General features: G+C 34.1%; 1 protein-coding gene across 14 annotated transcripts in view; it reads right to left on the bottom strand.

Annotated features, from left to right (window-relative positions):
• The window catches only part of PHF14 (PHD finger protein 14), a 240,606-nt gene that overhangs the window by 155,779 nt on the left and 61,081 nt on the right, over positions 1 to 23,746 (bottom strand). For 13 of the 14 annotated variants that reach the window (XM_034668347.1, XM_034668327.1, XM_034668335.1 and 10 more), the window contains 3 exons: positions 22,648 to 22,751; positions 20,593 to 20,724; positions 9,715 to 9,883 (listed from right to left, as the gene is read on the bottom strand). In XM_034668347.1, coding sequence (XP_034524238.1) covers positions 9,715 to 9,883; positions 20,593 to 20,724; positions 22,648 to 22,751 — 405 coding nt within the window. Of the gene's footprint in view, positions 1 to 6,485; positions 6,775 to 9,714; positions 9,884 to 20,592; positions 20,725 to 22,647; positions 22,752 to 23,746 lie in introns of those variants that run through there. The other variant, XM_034668362.1, reaches the window with a different exon arrangement.

Below are 23,746 nucleotides of genomic sequence, written 5' to 3'. Positions count from 1 at the left end.
AAAAAAAAAAAAAAAAAAAAAAAAAAAAAAAGAAGGGGGAATGAACCATGAGACACTGTGGACTCTGGGAAACAAATTGAGGGCTTCAGAGGGGTGGGGGATTGGGATAGGCTCGTGATGGGTATTAAGGAGGGCATATATTGCATGGTGCACTGGGTGTCATATGCAAATAATGAATCATGGAACATTGCATCAAAAACTGGGGATGAACTGTATGGTGACTAATATAACTAAATAAAAATTATTAAAAAAAAGAAAGCAAGGAAGAAAGAAATGAGTATGATAGAAAAAATTATTAGAGGGATGCCTGGGTGGCTCAGTCAGTTAAGCGTCTGCCTTCAGCTCAGGTCATGATCTCAGGGTCCTGGGATGGAGCCCTGCATCAGGCTCCTTGCTCAGTGGGGAGCCTGCTTCTCCCTCTGCCTGCTCTGCCTCCTCTGCCTGCTCTGCTCCTTGTTTCCGCTGCTTGTACTCTCTCTGACATAAATATATAAAATATTTTTTAAAAAATGAAAAAAAATATTAGAGAACTAATCTAGCAGCACCAAAATACAATTAGAAGTTCCAGAAAAAGAGAAAGATAAAAATTACCAAAGAAATAACAAAAACTAATTTATCAGAACTAAAATACATGAGTTTCTAGACAGAAAGGACTCACTAAGCTCCCAGGAATGAATAAAAATGTACCACACCAACAAAGGTACTGAATCATACCAGTGAATACACTGGAAAAAGAGAAAATAAAACACCAGGTGTTTCCAAACAGAGGACAAAATGAGTTTTAAAAGCAGAAAGCAATACTGACAGCCAGGAGTCAGTCAAGTGGTACTTAAGAAAAAATGTAATATTTTATACACAGTCCTATTATTGAGCATAAAAAATTAATTTTCAGATATGTAAGATCTCAAAAATTTACCTCTCACTAACCTTTACTAAATAAATCCCTGAAGAAGTTGTCCCATCAAGATAAGGGACTAAATGAAAAAAAAAATTAAATGCAAGCAACAAAAAATTCCATCTATGAAAGTTTAAAAAGGAAGTACCATGATGATGATGAAGCAAAGTCCAAGGATGACACAGAAAAACCAATTCAATTAGAGCTGGAGGAGAAAGGGCTCCAGAGGAAATATTTAATAAATTATTTGACATGGCTGACCATATAAAAAATTGTGTATATTTTACAGAAAGAAAGAAAGGAAGAAAGATAGATTGATTTACAAAGAAGTTGAATGTTATAAGAAGAGTTGCTCTTAGATGCAAGGAGAATAAAAAAATGAAAAACAATATAAGGCAAAGGAAGTCATTTTTAAAAGTCTATTCATGCCTTCCTTTAAAATAAACTGAATCAATGAGAATCCTTAAAATTTAATTCATTAGTGGGATAGTCTCAATTGTACGGTTTCCTTTAGCATCTGCCTCACCCCCTGCCTACTGAGCCTTACAACAATAATATGGTAAAAGGTGTTCATAAAGTGAGAAAGCACATTTCTATTATTGTCAAGTAATATTTTGTCTTTGAAAAATTACTATCATAAAGAAGTCAGTATAAAATTGGCTAAGTAAAACAATCAAATGTCACTCTGAAAGTAAGCAAAAGGACAATTTCAAAAAAATAAAATCTTAGAAACAAGTCAATATACAGTATACACATCTGATAGCGCATTTGTTGAAAAGTGTCTGCTGGATGCATTCATAAAATTTTTTTAGAATAACAATAATTATAATAAAGGCAATTTCCAGAAAGGGAAAAATTAAGATTATCAACAAATACAGTCTTGAAAAATAAAACAATTTTTATTACATGTCATGAGCCTAATTACAAAGTATTACCATCCTAGATTCTTTAAATAACAATGTGTGTACTTTAACCCTCTAATCAAGAGTGTTTTGTTTGTTTTTTTTAAGATTTTATGTATTTATTTGAGAGAGAGAGAGAAAGCATGAGAGAGTATGAGTGAGAGGGTGAGGGGAGAGGGAGAAGCAGACTCCCCACTGAGCTTGGACCCTGATGAGGGGCTCAATCCCAGGACCCTGAGATCGTGACCTGAGCCGAAGGCAGACACTTAACGGACTGAGCCACCCAGGCTCCCCCAGTAGTGTTAAAGATAAAATAATACATGCAAATGTGAATTAAGATGAGACTTTTAGTTGTAGAAAAAACTGCCGATTATCTGATTTATTTTATAAATGAAGATACTGAGTATAAACAAGGTAAAGTACTAATCCAAGGCCATACAAAGGGTTATGGGCAGAGTAGGAAGTACAATTCAAATCTCCCATGTGTTTGTTAGTCCAGGTACTTTCCACCACACACTATGCTATCTCTTACAGGTTTTTATGCCAACTAAAACACTCAAGAAGTTGACTTTGTACCATCTTCTACTTTTTAAAGGGAATAATGCTACAAAGAAAATGTCCTAGAGAGTAAAATATCAGTACATTAATGGGTACTTTCTAAAGCAAAATTGTAAGTCATATCTATAAACAAGATATTTCTAATTGAGTAAACAGAAGAGTTACTTAAATTTAATTACTTAATTTCCCAAAGTCCTCCCTCTCGCCTTCTGTCTATGGTTCCATATTTGTAACCTCAGATTTGAAACATAAGTGAAGGCCATTTTACTCTGGAGGTCATGAGAGTCAGATGTTTCGCTTTTTCACAGGCTGCAGCCTTCTAGACCTTTTCATCAGCTCCCATTTCACGGTCCTGGTAGGCTTTGCAGACTTTCCCACAAATTCTCATATTTCTACCCACACCACAGTGTTCTCTGGGCTGAGATCTTCACTGTCAAATTCTCTGACCTGGTGTCAGCTCCTACCACCTACTCAGTGCTTTAGGATAGATATTTCACTGACAATTTTTCTGATGTTCGCCAGAACCCCTTGACATATGGTGAAACCCCAGCTATGCCAACGGTAGTGTAAGTCCTTAATTCCCCACAGAATGAATTCCATTTTCCTGACCAAACCTTTAGCCACTAAGCTGCTGAAAGTATGAGAAGCCTGTGATTCTGGCCCAAGGACAGGTGCCAGGAACCATCACTGTAATCTTGCCTGGAAAGGCAGCCTAATGAAGCATTTAAAAGTTTGGCCTCAGAAGCTATCTTAGTTTGATTCCTGGCTCTACCACTTAGAAGCTGTATGTCCTTAGGCAAGTTACTGAAATGCTTTGCCTCAGTTTCTCAACTATAAAATGGTAATGACATTTGTAACTACTTCACAGCATAGTAATGACAATATAAAATACAAAGTAAATAACAGAAAATGGTTAAATAAAAATATGCTTTTCAACCCTTTTTCTTTAGACTTAGTCCTCCTATTTGTGCCCAGTAATAAAAAAGAGAATATGGTTCCTGAGAGACTGAAATACTGAAGATGAGATATTTGTGAGCCAATCTAAGATGATGTTACAAAGTTATATTCCTGGAGCAGGAAACAATATGTGAAGAATTTTCTAAAACCAGATCATTCCCCTTTTACTTCTTGATACTTCATTATTCCCATGTTTCTTGAACCGTGCCCATATTACTTTTCCATATGACTCACAATCACTTTTTTCTTATTTTTTGACAGATACGCCAAAAGAAATATCAGATAAAGTTCAAAATACATACCCTTATAATACAGATAGATTCAAAGCATGTGAATTGGGCTGGGGAAGGGTAATGTTGGGAGGAAAGTCAAAGGAGACTTTACCCTTTTTAATTTCTCATAACAAAAAAATATTCACATATTACTTTCATAGTTAACATTTAACTTAAAAATAATTCTAACATTCAGAATAAATTTTTAAAAATAATCATAACCTAACAATTAAATATGAGATAACATGAAAATATGAATCAGAGAGAATCTCCATGTTTGTACAGGAGGAATATTTTCTGAAAACATAGTATTTTCATTCTCACAATTTAAAAATAGCTCTTTTAACCACCAAGTCTTTAGTGCTATCATTTTTTTCTTTTTTTAATTTTTTAAAAATTTTTATTAGTGCTGTCATTTTTTTCAAGTAACTTTTCTGGCTAATCTTTTATCATCTTTGGGTAGCAAAAAATTAGGGAAAAAAAAGCAATACTGGGACTACTTACTTTGAAAACATCTATATCTTATTGGATCTGCTGTCTCAAAATATGCTGTATTCATTCAGATTTCTATAAATTCTTATTAAAGAAATCAGAGTAGAATAAAATGAAAAATTAGTTTCCTCAGTATCTAAATAATAAAAATATAGTATGGCTTGCTGAAGTGTTCTATTCCCCATTGCACTCTCTGGCTATGATAAATGGAAACTGCCTGTCAGCAGGAAAAAGTGGATGCTATTCTTCTAACAGAGGCCTTATTTGGCACAAAGCAGGCATTGGAGCACAAAAATTGAGTCCATGGGCCCATCTCTCTTAACACTGATCAAATCGAACAAATCAAAAAGATATTTGTTGCTTAATCAAAAAAGCTGAGATGCAATAAGCCAAATGTTTTAGGTAGAGTTGGAGTAACTAGTTAGGAAACATAAAAACCACTATGGACTTCTCCATCTTCACTGACAATACCCAAGCCTGCACTTTTTTTCTACAACAAGTTTCATTGTACTCACAATTTAGAGGGAAAAAAGCAAACCAACATAGAATAACAAAATAAACATATACTGGGGCTAATACATACACATGCTATCAGTGTACTTACAGATTTGCTGCTTCTATTTTTTTTTAATATCAATTTCCTCAAGGTAGAATAACCTTCAAACATTTTATTAACTCCTACACTACTGCACTGTGATTGAGAGGAGTGACACCAATGCTCTTATACAAGCTTGCGGGGGGGAGAGAAACACTTCACACTCAACCGAAAGTGCAAAGAAAAGGAGTGTTGAATCTTATATTTAATGTGAACAAACTCAGGTATGCAAGTTAATAAGTGGATATGTGACCACCTTACCATGGATAGCACTGTGCTATCCATGACACATTCCCAACTATGCTACCTAAAAACCAAATGTTTTACAACTCCATTTGTACAACTAAATTTCTACAGACCTTAAAACAAACAAAAAACAACCACAGATTATTAATTCACGCTGAGTTTAAGTCCTATCCTGCTTACTATCTGTAAGATCATACATAGGTAGGTTACTCAAGCTTTCTGCGTCTCAGTTTCATTTTGAGTAAAATAGGTGTTATAATAGTCAAATACTAACTTATTTTTTTAAAGGGGGAGTAGGCCAGAGGATTAGTACAGTGTCTGGCATATGATGAGTCCTCAATAAATGTTAGATATTATTACTATTAAACAATCTTAGATAAAAGTAGGCTAATCCCTCATGTCCTCTTCTGACTTACTATCCTTTGAAGAAAGTAATGAAGTAAAATATCCAATGATTGAATAGTAGGAAGAAAGACAAAATAATAGGATGGTTGGGTTTATTAGCAGTATGGACAAACAGAAGTTAAATTCATTGAGTAGCAACATACCAGGATTTACTCAAATATTCCAACATGTAAATCCCTTCCTTCCGTCTTTTGCTTCTTTACTACTACCATGATGTTACTTTTAAACATAAAGATATAAAGTATAAAAGGTAAGAAAGAAATAGCAGGGGGAAGAAAATATGTTCAATAAAAATGGGACTTCAATCTATGGCAGCCATGATCATTTTATATTTTTGATGGTTCTTAGAGACAACTCAATAGGGAAAGTCCTTCCAAAAAAAAAAAAAAAAGGATAAAAGTGTTATATGCTTAATCATACTATAAAAGTCTGAATTTTAAAAATAAAATTATTCTAGGGGCGCCTGGGTGGCACAGCAGTTAAGCGTCTGCCTTCGGCTCAGGGCGTGATCCTGGCGTTGTGGGATCGAGCCCCACATCAGGCTCCTCTGCTATGAGCCTGCTTCTTCCTCTCCCACTCCCCCTGCTTGTGTTCCCTCCCTCGTTGGCTGTCTCTATCTCCGTCAAATAAATAAATAAAATCTTAAAAAAATAAAAATAAAAATAAAATTATTCTAACAAAATACCAATTCACATATCCCACAAAATAGATTTCTGAAATAAGAGAAAAATCATTTTACTAGCCTGAAATAGCCCAAACTTTTCTAAAACCTGTGCTAGTACTATAACCCAAAGGAACTTAAAAGAAATGGATAGAAAGTTGTAGAACTAATGATCATTTTAACAGTTTTATTAAGTGATATATTATTTTGAAATGAGAAATTAAAGCTTAGGATGTATGTCATGAATTCCCTACATCACAAAGGTAAATTTTCTTGAAAATTTTGATAGAGCAATATGACCATTGTGAAATGAAGTACACTTTGATCAATAATGACAGGAAAAATAAAAACTAACAAAAGCAAGAATTATTATAAGAAATTTAAGGCTAGAATGTCCAAAGATGTAATATATGTACTAAAATAAAAAGTATAAATAGGAAGATACTAGGAACAACAATTAAAAAATTAAACAAAGGGAGAGATAAATCAGTTATTTATTATGAAAGATACTTGGTTATACAAATGAGTTGGCAGTTAGGTATCTGGATTCCCATAATTAACAGTATGCTAAGAAAAGAAAGTAGACTGCCTCATTTTTAACCATACTGTCTAATAATTCAAAATGTTAATACAATGCTGAAACAGAGATAAAAATTGAGATAACAATAGAAACTCAGCCTAAATGGTAAGATCAAGATGACTGAATCACTCTCTTCTGCATCTCTCATTCTTACGTTCCTTGATCAGATACCTGACCAATTGAACATTCTCATCAAAGGTTTTCTGAATTGCTGTATGGATTGATGGGGGGAAGGGAGGGAAGAAGGAAGGGAAAGAGTAAGAGTAATAATCATAAATATTATGTAGTTATTTTCAAACTTTAGTCTGCATGAGAATAACACCTAAGAAGTCTGCTCAACCCAACCCCTAATTCTAATTCACTAGCTCTAGAATGAGTCCAAAACCTACATTTCAACAAACACCCCAGATGATCCTGATACAAGTAATTCATGGCCTCTAGAACACCATTTCCAAATCCGGTATCACCCAGAACTCTACGGTACAATAAAAAAATGGGTCTTGAAAAAAGTACTCTTTGATAAGCTAGAAAAAAAAGTTAATCATTTTTCTGAACAGCAGTGTTTCTCAGATCGTCAATATATATTTGAATTCATCCAGGAGAGAAAATAATCATATTATATTTCCTAAAATTACTGGCCGTGGAATTCTTCTTTGTGTTTTACCCACCCATATCTATAAGAAGACTAAGACTTTTACACAAGAAAACAAGAGACAAAGAATAAAGTAAAAAGAATTGGACTACGTTAGAAAATTTAAAAGCTTCCTTATAATTCTAGGCTGGAAGAGCAAACAAGTAAATTAGAAAAATATAGGATCATCTTTCATCTTAAGTAATATTAAACTATGGGCACATAAATATCACTATAATAGGTATGAAATTTCCCCTCTATATATAACTCCAAAGTTAAGGATAATAACACTGGTCCTAAAGATGTCTTTAAACAATAAAGAAAGAAAATGTTTCATAAAAGGATAATCTTTGTACACATAGACACATGAATAGTTTTTCTCTAAGATCTTAATAGTTGCAGATATTGGCATCAAAGTTACAGAAAGTATATTAGAAATAGAAATAAGCAGGCTTATTTAAAGAAGGAAAATTCTCTTTAGTTCATTTGTAAACAAAATATATTCATGAGGCCTAAAAAAATGTTTTAAACTAGTAGGAATTATAAATAAAACAATTTCAAGTTGATCAATTTAGAGCACTGAAAATCAACTATTTAAATTATCTAAGAGACAATTTCCATATCTGGGTCATCAATTTTGAATAAGCCCATAACACAAAACTGAATGAAATACTCTAGGTGACTTCTCTTAAATAAGATCTCTTCAGTGATTAGATTAAATATGGTTACTACAGATTAAAGAACATTTTTGAGAAAGCTGTTACTTCAAGGAAAAAAGTAAAAACTCTCTAAAACTAAAGAGGTAACAAAACAAAGGATGACAACCAATACAAAAAATATCTACATCTCCTTCAGGGGGAGGCAGATTTTTGAAAAGTGTCTGCCTTGTTTCAAGGTAAGAAAGTAAAAAATGCCTCCCCTAAGAATTTGTTTGGGGCAGAAATTCATACCACTCGCGTAATGGAAAAGGCACATACACCAAATTTATTTAAAATGGTCTTAAGTTCGGGCGCCTGGGTGGCACAGCGGTTAAGCGTCTGCCTTCAGCTCAGGGCGTGATCCCGGCGTTATGGGATCGAGCCCCACATCAGGCTCTTCCGCTACGAGCCTGCTTCTTCCTCTCCCACTCCCCCTGCTAGTGTTCCCTCTCTCGCTGGCTGTCTCTATCTCTGTCAAATAAAAAAAAATTTTTTTTAAAAAATGATCTTAAGTTGGTAGATCTCCCAGGTACCTGTTAGTAACAAATATAAATGCCTCCTGGAAGAAATTCTTTAAACTCTAACCTCAAAAAATTTTTATTGAGAAACTAACAATCTGATAGAAAAACTGGAGAAGAATTGCATTTACATTCCCTAGAAGAGAAAATACAACTTACCAAATATATAGATACTCAAAGTCATTAATACTGAGGGAAATGCAAAATAAAATGATACACTATTTTACATGTACCGTACTGGATAGTATTAAAATATTGGACACAACAAGTCTGGGGAGCAACAGTTAGAATATTCATTGCTATGGAGGGTGAACTGGTTTGAAACACACTGGAATTACCTAGCAAAACTGAAGATGCACAACCCAGTAACTAAGCAAATGAACACCTTGGTATATACCCTAACTCCTTGTTACCATGCTGCAGGAGACAGCTACAAAATATTTAGAACAGAGTTGCTTACAAAAGGAAAAAGATGGAAACAAAACTGCCAATCTACAGAACAAAACATATGATCTATTCCTTTAATAAAAAACTACACAATCGTGAATATAAATGAATTATAACTACACAGATCAGTATTTATGAATCAAATCAATGGGTTAAAGTATCAAACAACAAAAGAAAAAGTCTGACTCCATTCATACAAAATTCAAAACCCACAAAACTATGTGTTACTTATGAATACACACATTTGGAGATTATTTAAAAAAAGAAGAAATGAGAAATATAAAAAGTTGAGGATGGAGGTAACCTCTGTGCTAGATAGATAAGAATGTGATTACCAAGGATTCACAGGGGACATCAAAGTCTTTGGTAATGTTTAGTTTTTTTTTTCTTTGTTTTTTTTAAAGATTTTATTTATTTATTTGACTGAAAGAGAGACAGCCAGTGAGAGAGGGAACACAAGCAGAGGGAATGGGAGACAAAGAAGCAGGCTCCCAGTGGAGGAGCCCGATGTGGAGCTCGATCCCAGGACTCTGGTATCACGCCCTGAGCCGAAGTCAGACACTTAAAAACGAAGCCACCCAGGCGCCCCTGGTAATGTTCGATTTTTGAAGCAGGTCGGTGGATATAGTGGACATTCATTATTATTGTGCTTTAAGTTGAATACATAAACCATAAATTCTCATATATGTATGGTATATTTCATAATATAAAACAATAACTCTTAAGAATGACCAATAGCAATATACTGGTTTCTTTCTTTGACTCCTGAGTATATGTTCACCCTTTGTCTTTCTCACCTCTTAAATTTTGGCCTCAGATTTCTGTGACGATTATGATAAATGGAGGAAAAAAATTACCGTGTTTCTTAATGGAATCTTCTTGGGTTCTGGAGGCATATCCTGTGGAACAAATTTCACCGGTTCTTTAATCTGCCTCCTTGATCGTTTGGTTCCATCTGGTAAGGTTTCCATGGCCATGTCTGCTTCCATGTCACTGCTCCCTGCCTGGTCACATTCTGAACACTGCCTACATAACGAAAAAAATGTAAGTTCATATATTTATTTTTATTTTCTAGCATTAGCTATGGTTTCTATTAATACAAAATTCAGGTACATGTGAAGAATATATAAATATATGCACTCCTGTAAAAATAATAATAGTAAATATATAAAACAATTTCTTGTATCCCTGTAAGTATCATAAACACACATACAATAATGCTACATGTTTAAGTGGACCAACATAAGAGATTTAGCACTGATGGTGGAATCCAAGGCAACAGAAATCTGTCTTTCCACCTAAAAAACAAGTGCATTGGCAGAATCTGTTTGATGCAATTATTTTGGAACTCTGAAGTCTAGTAAAGGCCTGCAACTTCCAACTTTCCTTTCCAAGGAAAGACCTGCACAGGTAAACTGCATTAATTTCAGTCAATTTCAGCTCTGAGCCAAGTCACAGCTACCCATTCTTCAACCAAGCCACAAAGCAGGCAGGTGTGCATGTGTTCCTGCAGTAGCTTACATACAGCTGTTAGGAGCCAGGATGGGCAAAATAAACCACGTCCTCCAAATATTGAGCATCTGTGCTCTGATCACAGAAGTACCAAGTGGTGGGTAAACTCCCCCTTGGCCCAAAATGACTTCTAGAACTTAAAAGACCATTTCCATTTATCCCCCACCTTCATTTTTCTCTTTGCCCCCTTTGGGAGCCAGACATTAAAGACATGGACATTCAAAAATAAGTGCATATACAGGACAAATTAGAAGGTGATCACACTTGCCCAGGGAAAGGCTCTGAAAAGGTATAAGGCTGTAAGTCAACACCTTAGTCTGTTCCTCAGCACAGAGACAGCACACTATGATAAAAAAAAAAAAAAAAGAAACAAACAAAAACAAAAACAGAAAGAAACAAACATAACCAAAACACAGCAAATGTTGGGAATGGAAGAAAATCTCATTTCCAAAGTTATCACATTATTAAATTCCAAATGTCCAGTTTCTAACAAAAACCTCATAAAGTATACAAAGAAAAAGGAAAGTACGGTCCATTAAAAGGAGGGAAATTAACAGAAACTGTCCCAGAAGACCTGATGGCAGATCTGCAAGACAAAAAGTTATTTTTTAAATGCTCAATGAACTCACAGAAATCGTGGAGAAAGACAAAAAAATAATCTATGAACAAAATGGAAATATCAACAGAGAGACAGAAAGCTTAAAAATAAACCAAATGGTAATTCTGGAGATGAAAAGTACAATAACTGAATGGAAAATTTACTAGAGGGATTAAAAAGACAGACCTGAGCAGCAAACTTGAAAGAAAGAACAATGGAAACTACAAAGTCTGAGAAACAAACAGAAAAACAAAAAACAAAACAAAACAAAAAAAACTTGAAAAAAAGTGAATAGATCATAAGAGGCATGTGGGACGTCAACAAGTCGACCAACATTTGCACTGTGGAAGGCCCAAAAGAAGAAAAAAGGGGCAGAGAGAATGTTTGAAGAAATAATGACTGAAAACTTCCTAAATTTGATGAAAGATAATATAAAATCCAAGAAACTCAACAAATACCAAGCAAGAAAAACTCAAAGAGTCTCCCACACACCAAGATGCATTATAATCGAACTTCCCAAATAAAAAGATACAAAGAGAATATTGAAAATAGAAAGAGAAATTCAGAATCATCACATACAAGGGATCCTCAATAAGACTACAAGCAGATTTCTCATCAGAAATTTTGGAGGCCAGAAGGCAGTGTATCAATGTATTCAAAGTGCTAAAAGGACCAAACAAACAAACAAAAAAATCTGTCAACCAAAAATCCTATGTTCATCAAAAGTGACCCTCAAAAGTGTGGGAGAAATTAAGACAGTCTTAGACAAACAAAAGCTGGGGGAGTTTAATACCACCAGACTTGTCCTACAAGAAATGATCGAGAGAGACCTGTAGGGTGGAGGGGTAAAAAAAAGGACACAAGACAGTAACTCAGGGCCCATTATGGAGAAATAAAGATCTCAATAAAGGTTAATAAATGATCAATTATAAAAGCTAGTATTATTAAAACAATGGGTCGTAACTCTACTTACTTCTTGTTTTTTACATAAGAGACTAATACATTAAAAAAAATTAATACCCTAAAAGCTAATATTACAACTGTTTCTTTTTTTAAGATTTTATTTATTTATTTGACAGAGAAACAGCCAGTGAGAGAAGGAACACAGGCAGGGGGAGTGAGAGAGGAAGAAGCAGGCTCCCAGCAAAGGAGCCTGATGTGGGGCTCGATCCCAGGACTCTGGGATCACGCCCTGAGCCGAAGGCAGATGCTTAATGACTGAGCCACCCAGGCGCCCCTATTATAACTGCTTCTTAAGTCCACATTCATGTTGAAGAAGGATTTAAGTAAGATACAGACGGGTGCCTGGGTGGCTGAGTCAGTTAAGCAACTGACTCTTGATTTCAGCTCAGGGCATGGTCTCAGAGTCATGAGATCAACTCCTCCACCAGGCTCCACATTGAGCATGGAGCCTTCTTAAGATTCTCTCTCCCTCACCACCCCCCCAAGGGCTCACACTCCCAATCTCTCTCAAAAATATAAACAAATAAATAAATAAATAAATAAGATATACAAAGATACACAAATGACTAATAAGCACAAGAAAAGATGCTAAACATTACTAATCATTAGGGATATGAGAATCAAAACCACGATGAGATACCACCTCACTTCCAATAGGATGGCTATTATCAAAACAAAAAAACAGAAAATAGTAAGTGTTCACAAGGATGTAGAGAAATTGGAACCCTGTGCACTGTTGATGGGAATGTAAAATGGTACAGCTGCTCTGGAAAGCAGTATGGTGGTTCCTCAAAAAATTAAACATAGGATTACCATATAATCCATTCTTAAAGAGATATCTGTACATCCATGTTCATAACAGCATTGTTCACAATAGCTAATTGTGGGAACAACCCCAGTAACCACTGACCTATAAATGCATCAGTAAAATGTGGTACACATACAACAGACTATTATTCAGCTTTTAAAAAAAGAAGAAAATTCTGCAATATGCTATGACACGGATGAATGTGAAGACATTACTCTAAGTGAAACAGGCCAGTCACGAAAAAGACCAATACTATATGACTCCACTTAAATGAGGTACTTAAAAGTAGTTAAAATCATGGAGACAGAAAGTGGAATGGTGGTTGCCAGGGGCTGGAAGGGAGGGAGGAATGGGGAGTTATTATTTAGTATGTAGAGAGTTTCAATTTTTACAAGATGAAAAATGCCATATAGATTATTGTATTTAATACAATATAATTATTAATGTATTTAATAACACTGAACAGTACCACTTAAAAATGATTAAGATGGTAAATTTTGTTATGTGTATTTTGCCACAATAAAATGTTTGAAAAAACAAGAGTAACATTAAAAGAGAATTAAACACTGAAACTTCAGTCTAGATCAGTACTATCCAGAACTTTATGTTAGAATTATCTATACTGCATTATCCAGTACAGCAGCCACTAGCCATATACAGCTATTGATCACTTGTAATGTGGCTAATGTAACTGAGGAACTGATTTTTAAATTTTAATCAATTTAAATTCAAGGAGTCACATGTGGCTAGTGACTAACACTTAGCAAAAGTTTACAAAATGATTCTTGAAAATCTTGATATTGCCAATTATAAAGGACCTTTTAAAAATTCATTAGAAACTGTTAAAATTTTCATATATTTTCTTCAAATTTAAAAGAATGATCAAAAAGTAGTTTTTTACAAGCTTAACTTATAGTGTTATCTTTATAAAAAGTTATAGTAGATAAAATTATATTTGATTATTAGTTTACATATCAGTATCCTTAGTTCATATCAGTACCCTTGAATGCATTAGAATTCTCTCACCAAGTATTTTCAAAGACTTCTTATCATTTGAAGTCATATTCCATCAAAACTCACATCTCTCACTCAATACAGTAAACATTATCAAACTAATATTTATTTTTTAAAAGTGACAACTTTAAATTTTGAACTCCAGTAACAGAGTTCAATGCAACACTCAATTTGTGTTGATAAGACACATACATTAGTTGCTAAAATGCAAATATTTAAGGCTTTGATTTTAATATCTAAAAATTCCCATTTAACCAAAATCGTTAAGTAAAATTTTAACACTAAAAAAAATGACCAATAAAAAAAAACCAAGGAAGTAATTTACCATCTGTTAACTTAAAACATTTTATATGTCTATTGCTAGAACAACCAAGCACTTTATTCCTTGGATTCACAGACTGGCACCAATATTAAAATACAGGGGTTCCTGAGTAGCTCAGTCGGTTGAGCATCCAACTCTTGGTTTCTGCTCAGGTTGTGATCTCATGGTTAGTGAGATCAAGCCCATGTTGGGCCCTGCTCTCAGTGGGGAGTATGCTTGAAGATTCTCTCCCTCTGCCCCTTCTCCTTCCCTGCTCGCATGCTCTCTTCTCTCTCTCTAAAATAATTAAAAAAAAAAATACAAATAAAGTGTAATTTACCCAATTGCTCCTGTTTGTCCCATATGAAAAGACTAAAGACTAGGATGAAAAATAAACACCTAACAGTATTCCTAATTGAAATAATGAGTATATTTTGAAACAATCTATTGGCAATCCTAAATTGTGAAAACCCCACAAATGTTAGATATTGTTAGTAAATAATAACAAATACAACAAACATCAAAACAGAAATGCCTATAGAAACATAGCAAATTATATCACAAAAGGACTAGCTCCTTAAATCATCATTTCTACCAGTGAAAGTGAAATGTAATCAAATTTTCTCAGACAGTCCAATTCATTTTTAACATACATGAGTTTCTGGGATATAGAAACAAGTACCTTTTTAGGATGAATCATTGTTTCAGTTTTTTTTTTTTTTTAAAGATTTTATTTATTTATTTGATAGAGAGAGACAGCCAGCGAGAGAGGGAACACAAGCAGGGGGAGTAGGAGAGGAAGAAGCAGGCCCCCAGTGGAGGAGCCTGATGCGGGGTTCAATCCCAGAACTCGGGGATCACGCCCTGAGCCAAAGGCAGACGCTTAACGACTGAACCACCCAGGTGCCCTTCAGCTTTTTTTTTTTATTATTATTTAAAATTTTTTTCTTCTGTTTCTCATTTTGTAACAATAACCCTTGTCAGGACATTCTCTAACTTCTTATGCTCATTCTCATCCTCACCAAAAGTAATACATTTAGGTCACAAACTTGCTTTAGAGCCCTCTGACAGAATTGTTATTCCCTGAACTCCACAACAAAACATTGACGGAATGTAACCACCAATGCAGAAATTTATCTATGTGTTTCAAAACAACTGCCACATCATAGTTACAGTACAGAGTCTACATAGATGAACACACCACTTGAAACTTTTCAACAATCTATTAAATACTATAAGCTCTATCTTTTATGTATCATTTAAGATATGAAAAAGCATCTCTATTACATTAATCAGTACACACGATCCTAGGAATAATAATCTAGGATAAAGCTATGGCCTGTCTAATTCAATGGGATTAAGTAATATTTGGGGGTAAAGTCATAATTATCTTCATAATGTCAAAACACATACCTGGCTTCTTCTAATAACCCACTAAGCTGCTATCCTGTATATTTAATCCTGTTTAATTTTATATTCTACGAAGGGAAGATCAAAAAGATAAGAAATAGTAAGTGTTGGAGAAGATGTGGAAAAAAGGGAATGCTCATATACTGTTGGCGGGAACGTAAACTGGTGCAGCCACTATGGAAACTAGGATGGAGGTTCTTCAAAAATTAAAAACTGGGTGGCTCAGTTGGCTGGGCATCTAACTCTTGATTTTGGTTTGGGTCATGATCTCTGGGTCATGGTATCATCTTTGAGTCAGGCTCCACACTCAGCAGAGTCTGTTTGGGATTCTCTCTCCTTCTGCCACTCCCCCCACAGGAGTGCTCTCTTGCTCTAAAATAAATAAATAAATCTTTAAAAACAAAATAATTAAAAAAAGAACTACTGTATGATCCAGCAATTCCACTACTGAGTATATATCCAAAGGAAACAAAATCCCTATCTTGAAAAAGATATCCACATCCCCATGTTTATGCATCATTATTTATAAGAGCAAAAACATGGAAATACCCTTTCTCCATCAATGAATGAATGGATAAAGAAAATGTGGTACATATACAATGGAATATTATTCAGCCATAAAAAAGGAAACCATAGCCATTTGTAACAGCATAGATGGACCTTGAGGGAATTATGCTAAATAAGTCAAAAGCAAATACTATATGACCTCACTTATATGTGGAGTATTTCTTTTTTTTAACCCACAAATTCATAAATAAAGAGTACAGATTGGTGGTTGCCAGAGACCGGGCTGGGGGAGGTGCACCGTGGCGGGGGGGTGCAAAAGGGTAAGGGTGATCGAAAGGTACAAACTTTCAGTTAAAACTTAAATTTATGTATGTATGTATGAATTAATGAATAAATAAATAAATGGGGGGGTGCCTGGGTGCTTCAGGCAGTTAAGCATCGGACTCTTGATTTCAGCTCAGGTCATGATCTCAGGGGTGTGAGATGGAACCACAAGGTGGAGCCTGCTTAAGATTCTCTCTCTCTCCCTCTTCTTCTGTCCCTTCCCTGCACTCTCTCTCTCTCTAAATAACTAAATAAATAAATAAGTCCGGGATGTAATATACAACATGGTGACTATAGTTAATAATAACTGTATTGTATATTTGAAAGTTGCTAAGAGAAATCATTTTTTTTTTTTAAGATTTTATTTATCTGAGAGAGAGAGCACACACAACTGCAACCCACATGGGTGGGCTGGGAGGGGGGAGGGAGAGGCACAAGCAAGCCGACTCCACCCCGAGTGTGGAGGCCTACATGGGGCTCCACTCTAGGACCCTGAGATCATGACCTGAGCTGAAATCATGAGTCAGCCACTTGACCACTTAACTGACTGAGCCACCCAGGCACCCCTAAGAGAACAGATCTTAAAGTCCTTATCATAGGAAAAAAAAAAAATTTAACTATGTGTTACAATGGATGTTAACTAAACTTACTGTGGTAATCATTTCACAATATATACATACATCAAATCATTATGCTATACACCTAAAACTAATACAAGGTTATATGTCAATTATCTCTCAATAAAAAGAAAAAGTTAACGGAGGAAGGGAAGGATAAATTATTAAGAAAAACAGGGGAAGGAACCTGTAAATTATTCACTGAAGGGTTTGTGCTATAGATTTTCTTTTCTCTTAAAAGAATAAGCAAAGGTATATCAGAAGAATAAGATGATATGATAAATATTACTCAATTATCTGTCATATAATACTCTCCAGAATATTTTTTTTTCCAGAATATTCTTTAATTAGAAAAGGCAATACAAATTCTGAACAGACGGGTGATAGAAACATAAGATTACTCTAAAATTAAAAGAAGTATTTATTTTTTGAGCTAGTCTAATAAATCAAACCCTTACTGTTTATTTATACACTATCAGGCTTGTCTGAGAAGAATGTGACACAGCGTGCAACATTACATATTTAAAAAGAAACAAACCAAGATAATATAAACTAAGAGTAAGACAAAATACATTTCAAACAGTGGAAATAAGTATAAGCAAAATGGGGCCTAGATTCATTTCACTAGCCACTTTATCCCTTGGCAGATTCCTCACCCTACCAAGCATTCTCATCTGATTTGCCCATTCCTAACCCAACCTAAGAAGTCCCTGAGTTTTTCCCTCTCTTGCTCCTGGACAGCTGTGCATTATTGGAGAAAAATCAATTAATCACACTAGTAAACCAATTCACTGAACATTCTTGGTATATAGCCTCACCAAGTCATCTGTGTTTTCCACAGTAACTACTGGAAACCATCTCCTGTCTTCTTCAGCCACCACCATCATCCCAGGTCCTTTCCCTTTCCACAGACTACTATTTCACTGAAAAGTCAGCTTGTCTAACGTGAACATACTCAACTTCCCTACTTTCCATCAATAATTACCTCTGTATCTTTGTTCTTTCCTGTCACATGTCTTTCCTGTCCCATGTCTTAAATCAGTACAAAATAAGCAGCGAACTATTGTGGTATGGACCAAACAGAAAGCATCCAGATCTCAAACTAGTATTTCCCACAAGTAGTGCTGATACTAGAAAAAAATAAAATAAAAGGCTGGGAGGAGGTGCTTAGATCAGTCTATCAAGCAGAACACGGCATTTGAGAAGGGACGATTGCATAGTAATTCTAGCTAGCAATGAACATAAGGGGTATATAAGTAAAAAGGGTGTTACCAAATACGCATAGCATAAAGACAGCAAAAGGAGTAATTGGTGACATTCAGAAATGTGTACCAGTTAGGCTCTGTATAAATTTAAGCCAATAACGGGCCCAGTCATGAGATAAGGGTCCAGGAACTGTTTCCCTAAAACCTTTCTAGGACCTCTTTTCCTAAGAAAAAGAGTAAGAACTAAATGGAAACTAAGCAGAGGTTAGGCAGTAGCGTGCAAATAAATATCTAACACCTAATTCTCTACGGGAAAAAGTCAGTATCTGTAGCAGTTACCAATTTCCACGTTATGCATACTACTAACCATGGGCAATTTCAAAATACCAAAATGGCATCAGAGAATGCAGAATGGGGAACAGATGCATAGTAGCACACCATTACACGGTTTTTCTACCATACATATATAATAGACTTAGGCAAAGAGTATAGGTAATAATAAAATATTTGGTAAGTAAAATTGCTTTAATATTTGTTATCTTTAACATAACTTCAAAATTAAACTGAAAATGTTAAAAAAGCAAAAAGTGCCTCTCACAATTGAGATACACTAAAGAAAACCATAATTCCATAAACTTACTCCAAAACTAATACACTCAATTAACTGCTAAGCAAAACTAAGTTGATTTCAGAGGCCAGAAGAAACCTGATCACTAAAAACTAGAAGAGATATTGAAGACTTCACTTTGCCACAATATTAGCTTCTTTTACTTTAAAACTCTGTAACCAATGCATAGGACCCTAAGTAGTTTTAGGTCTTTTAAACATCCCAGGCAAGGCAGTTTATGTGAAGTTCTTCCAGAGACTTACATACTGGAAACCAGAGCTCTGCAGGCAGAGCAGTATTAGAAAAGTTCATAACCTCATTTAAGGAGAGAACTGCATATCACTCCATGTCAAAGATCATGACAAAGCACCCTGGACCTGGAGACTATTCAAACTGGCTTTCAATTTAGAAACACCCACCTATGGGATGTTTGGTTGGCACGGTTGGGAGTCTGACTCTTGGTTTTGGCTCAGGTTGTGATCTCAGGGTCATGGGATCGAGCTCCACATTGGGCTCCAGGCTCAGTGGAGTCTGCTTAAAGACTTTCTCTCCCTCTCCCTCCACCCCTTTCCTCTGCTGTGTGCACATGCTCTCTCTCCCTCTCTCTCTCAAATAAATAAATCTTTTTTAAAAAGGCAAAAAAACACCCACCTAGGATGCTTATTAACATTGCTGGCATTCTAATGAGCCACAGCCTTTTCTTAACAAATTCTGGTTTCAAAAGCACATATATAAAATACACATATATGCACTCCATTATACTTGAAAAGAGCAGACTAGTAGGTCTGTCTCAAGACAAACTGATAAAAGAACACAACGAAAAATCGATCTTATGAAAATGGTGAAAGAATGTAACCTTCCTAATAAAATGAACAGAGATTGCTTTACGAGATAAAACAATGAGGTAAAAAAATATGCTTAATGTGTTTGACAAACACATGACTTTTTGTATAAATTACCATTTAAGAACCTGGGGTTTACTCTTTTCTAAAACTGAAAAGATAATTTGCCTAAAAACAATACTGATGTTTACTCCAAAGTTTCCCGTATTCTATATTCTTCCTAAATAGAATCAGCCTATTAAAAGTTGAGCATTTGTCTCTCCCATGGAGTAAAATTAAGGAAAGGGTAAAATTCATCATATATAAGCTTTTATCAAAAATCTGTAGTAATGTAATATACCTAAGTTAATAAAAAAAATTTAGAAACATGTGTCAAATGTTTCTAGATTTGCAAAGAATGGTTAAACATAAAAATAACTAGTACAAATGAAAAATACCAGAAGTAAAGCCTTGGGTGAAACTAATTAAAAATATTAAATTGCAAATAAAAGGATGAATATGGAGGCAAATTCCTGATAAATTCATTCAATTTCAAAACAAAAATAAAGCATTTAAGAAATTCTTATAAAAAAGTAAAAGAGAATTAACACACAAGACAGAATTCATGCTTTAACCACTGCTAAGATAACACAATCATCTCAATTAACTAAAAACTAATTTCTCAAAAAAACTACTACAGATTTATTCATATATTATAATAAACATTATGACTAAAGTGTTCTCACCACAAAAAAAGAAAATGGAAAATATGTGAAGTGATGGATATGTTAATTAGCTTCATTATGGTGATTACTTCACAATGTATATGTATATCAAATCATTAAGTAGTGTATCTTAAATATATAGTTTTTAATTGTCAATGATACTTCAACAAAGTTGGAAAAATATAAAAAATCAATTAAAAAATGTGCTGAACACTTTATTATGAAGCAATACAATATATATTTACATTGTTACAATATATCTTACATTGTTGAAACAGAGAGTAAACCGGTTCTAACATTAAAATCTCTTTCATTTTACTTACCAATAACTGTTCTTGGTCTTTCTTGGCATCCTCGTAAGAGGAGGATCCAGACATCCAAGGTGGTAATGGAGTTTACAGGTATCACACAATAGAAGAAGATGCTGATCATGGTTCTTCTTACAAATTCCACAACTTTGAATAAAGGCAGCAAATAAAGGATTAGAATAATTCTTAGTGAAATAGCTGTTCATAGCATAGTTTTTAAATTTCACCTTAAAATTCCTTCTGTTAAAATCAAACATTTTTTCATAATACATGCTTTTTTATAACATCAATACTTATTAGTTCTAAATATTTTTGAGACTATAGAAAAATAGCTGGATGTAATATAAATATTGCTCTAGAGTCAAACCTTTCAGAGAAAGGCATATAATAGTATTCTCAATATCATCACTATCTCAACTTTAATTATCACTTAAACCTCATTTAATATTAACTTAATTTTTCCCTAGAAAAGTAAATATTAAACAAAAAAATTTTCCAATTTTCTACTTCTCTAAAACTACAAGAGAAGTTAATTTACAAACAAAATTCAGTTTATTTTCTACCATTAATTATAAACCTTTCAAGGAGTCTTCAGCATAAAAATAAGCTAAATTTATAAATAAGTCTTTTCAAAATGTGACTTTAAATCTTAAAAATATACCAATTGATATTTATTGCAAAGAATGGGGCATTTTACTATTGTTGTTACTGTTACTTTGATTTTTGTTTGTTTTCAAGGAATCCAACTTCTCTTGTGCAATAAGGCACTTAACTACTTCTAAAGCACAAGCACCTTGACCTGAAAATCTAGGGTCTTTTTTATATTGAGAACATAAAGAGTGAGGGAAAAGTTGTTCAGAATCTATAAGACCCATCCATCCGTGTACAAAAACAACAATATTTGAATTTTTAAATTATCCTAGAAAAAAAAAGATCACATAAATGCAACAACAACAACTAGCATCTGGTCTCAATGTTGCTCAGAGTTAAAAAGGAAAATCACCTAAAATACATTCTGAAACAAAAATGAACTGTAGTGGTAAGTCAGAAGCACTGTGATATGTGTGATGGTTCCAAACGAACCAACTTTTAGGAAAAGCTGGACTGAGAAGGTGCTAGTCTTCATACTGTACACTAAAACACTAGTGGGCTTTTCCCACATTTCAAGGAAGTCATTTGCTATTATCTATGGAGGAAACCTCCAACCAAGAAGGGAAAGTAATTATGGAGATTGATATTGTTATTGCTGCTATTCCTGAGAAAGGAAGATGCTGTGGGGAAAATATTTATGTATTTACATAAGTGTATATAGGTATGTATGTGAATTTATACCTTTGTATATGTGTATACACATATACACATACATACATATACTACCGTATTCTAACTTTTCCCACTTAATATGATCAGGTACATTAAAAAAATAACATCCTAACCTATCCATATATGGAAAGAAGTCCTGGTTATGTAAAATTACTATAAATGGTGAACACCATAAACTACTGAGACAAAAAAGTAAAAAACAAAAACACTTCTAGAAATAAAATTATTACAACTGAGCACAGGAAAAAAAAAATGCAGACAGATTCAAAACTAGAACTTATCTTCATTATCTACCACTGTACAAAGGCAGTAATTCATGTACATGATACCTATCACTCACTACCTAAAAACACATGCAAAGCTCTAAAACTCATTAAAGTAAAATAAAACATAAATGCACATTTATATATCGTTTTAATTATTTAAGAAAATGATCATCTAAATTATTTAAAGTCACTTTCCAATTCCCCATAGAGAAGTAACTGTTCTCTTCCATGGAACTTCTGGATACCTATCTCCACCTATTTAAAGGATATAAGTCACTTATCATTAAAAGAGGAGCAAAATCTCCTGTCATTCAACCTAAAAAGCATCTTTGATGAAGATTTTCATAAAATGAATTTCAAATGCATTTAATATAAACTCCAGTATGGACATAATTCATTCACAAATATTTGAAGCATCTTGTTATTAAAGGTATGAGTTTAAAAAAACACAATATTAATCTGTTATCATTTTATTACTTGCCTATAAAGTACTGCAGGAAGAATAGATGTCTTTTGTGCGCCTCCTTCTTTTTTACTTGGTTTTCTCTCTTTGGGTGCTCGCAAAATTGCCGGTATGTTCAACTTCTATTGATTTGAACAAATGCAGTTTATTTTGTTTTAAAGAAAAAACATAAAGCAACATTCTCGTCTATTTGCCACTCGAGTCAACTAAATATGCTAGAATTGTGAGGGAGAAATGTTTTACCAGCTATTACACCAGCCAAAAGAATTAAAATGAATTTCTGTCTCAAAGTTACTTCCATTAGAAACCTATAATTACATACTTCCATCAATTTTTAGTGAAATACTAAAACATTATGAAAATTAAGCTTCTACTTTAGCTTTAAAAAGTGAAAGACAAGGACAAGCATTTAAGAGCTTAAAAAAAACGACACACAATACACTTGACAAAAAGAATACTGAAGCCGTTTATTTTCCTCAACATCCCAGCTACATTGGTGCTCCATAGGTTAATTAGAAAAATTATCTTATTGGACCAAACTCTCCACAAAGTGAATGAGATTCTTTTTAGTTTTCTACTAATATGTAGTATGCTGGCTTCTGAGACAGCAACCATCTATCAAAGTCGTTTCTCAGTGGCCCGGTGGGCCAGCATCTGTTCAACCAACTGGAAAAAAGTGTCATGCAAGTGGTACAAATGAATTCCACTTCTGTGAATTTTACATTTGCACAAGGAAATTTGTGATCTTCTGTTAAAAGTCATTTAATAAATGAAAAGCCCTTTTATGATAGGTAATTTTTTACACTAAGTAGGAGATTCTTATGAGATGATTGTGCAAATCAAGCCAAAAGATAATGCTAGCTTGGCAAATAAACTAATAATAGCCTTGTACTCAACATCAAAACACCATAATCTTCCAAAAATCCATCAACAACCTATCAATAGGAAGAAGGGTCAATTCGCCATAGGTGACTGCTCATTCTCACCTCTTAAACTATGTTATTCATTGTAATATAAGCCACATACTTTCTGCACGAAAGCATCTTCAAAGCTTGCATAGCACAATACATATCAGTATGTATTACTTTCTAAAATATTAAGTCTACAGGAATTGTAC

Source organism: Ailuropoda melanoleuca, chromosome 1 (assembly GCF_002007445.2).
Source record: "Ailuropoda melanoleuca isolate Jingjing chromosome 1, ASM200744v2, whole genome shotgun sequence".
Classification (NCBI taxonomy): Eukaryota; Metazoa; Chordata; class Mammalia; order Carnivora; family Ursidae; genus Ailuropoda; species Ailuropoda melanoleuca.
The sequence above is the reverse complement of the archived record's forward strand: the minus strand, read 5'-3'. Positions and strand labels throughout refer to the sequence as shown.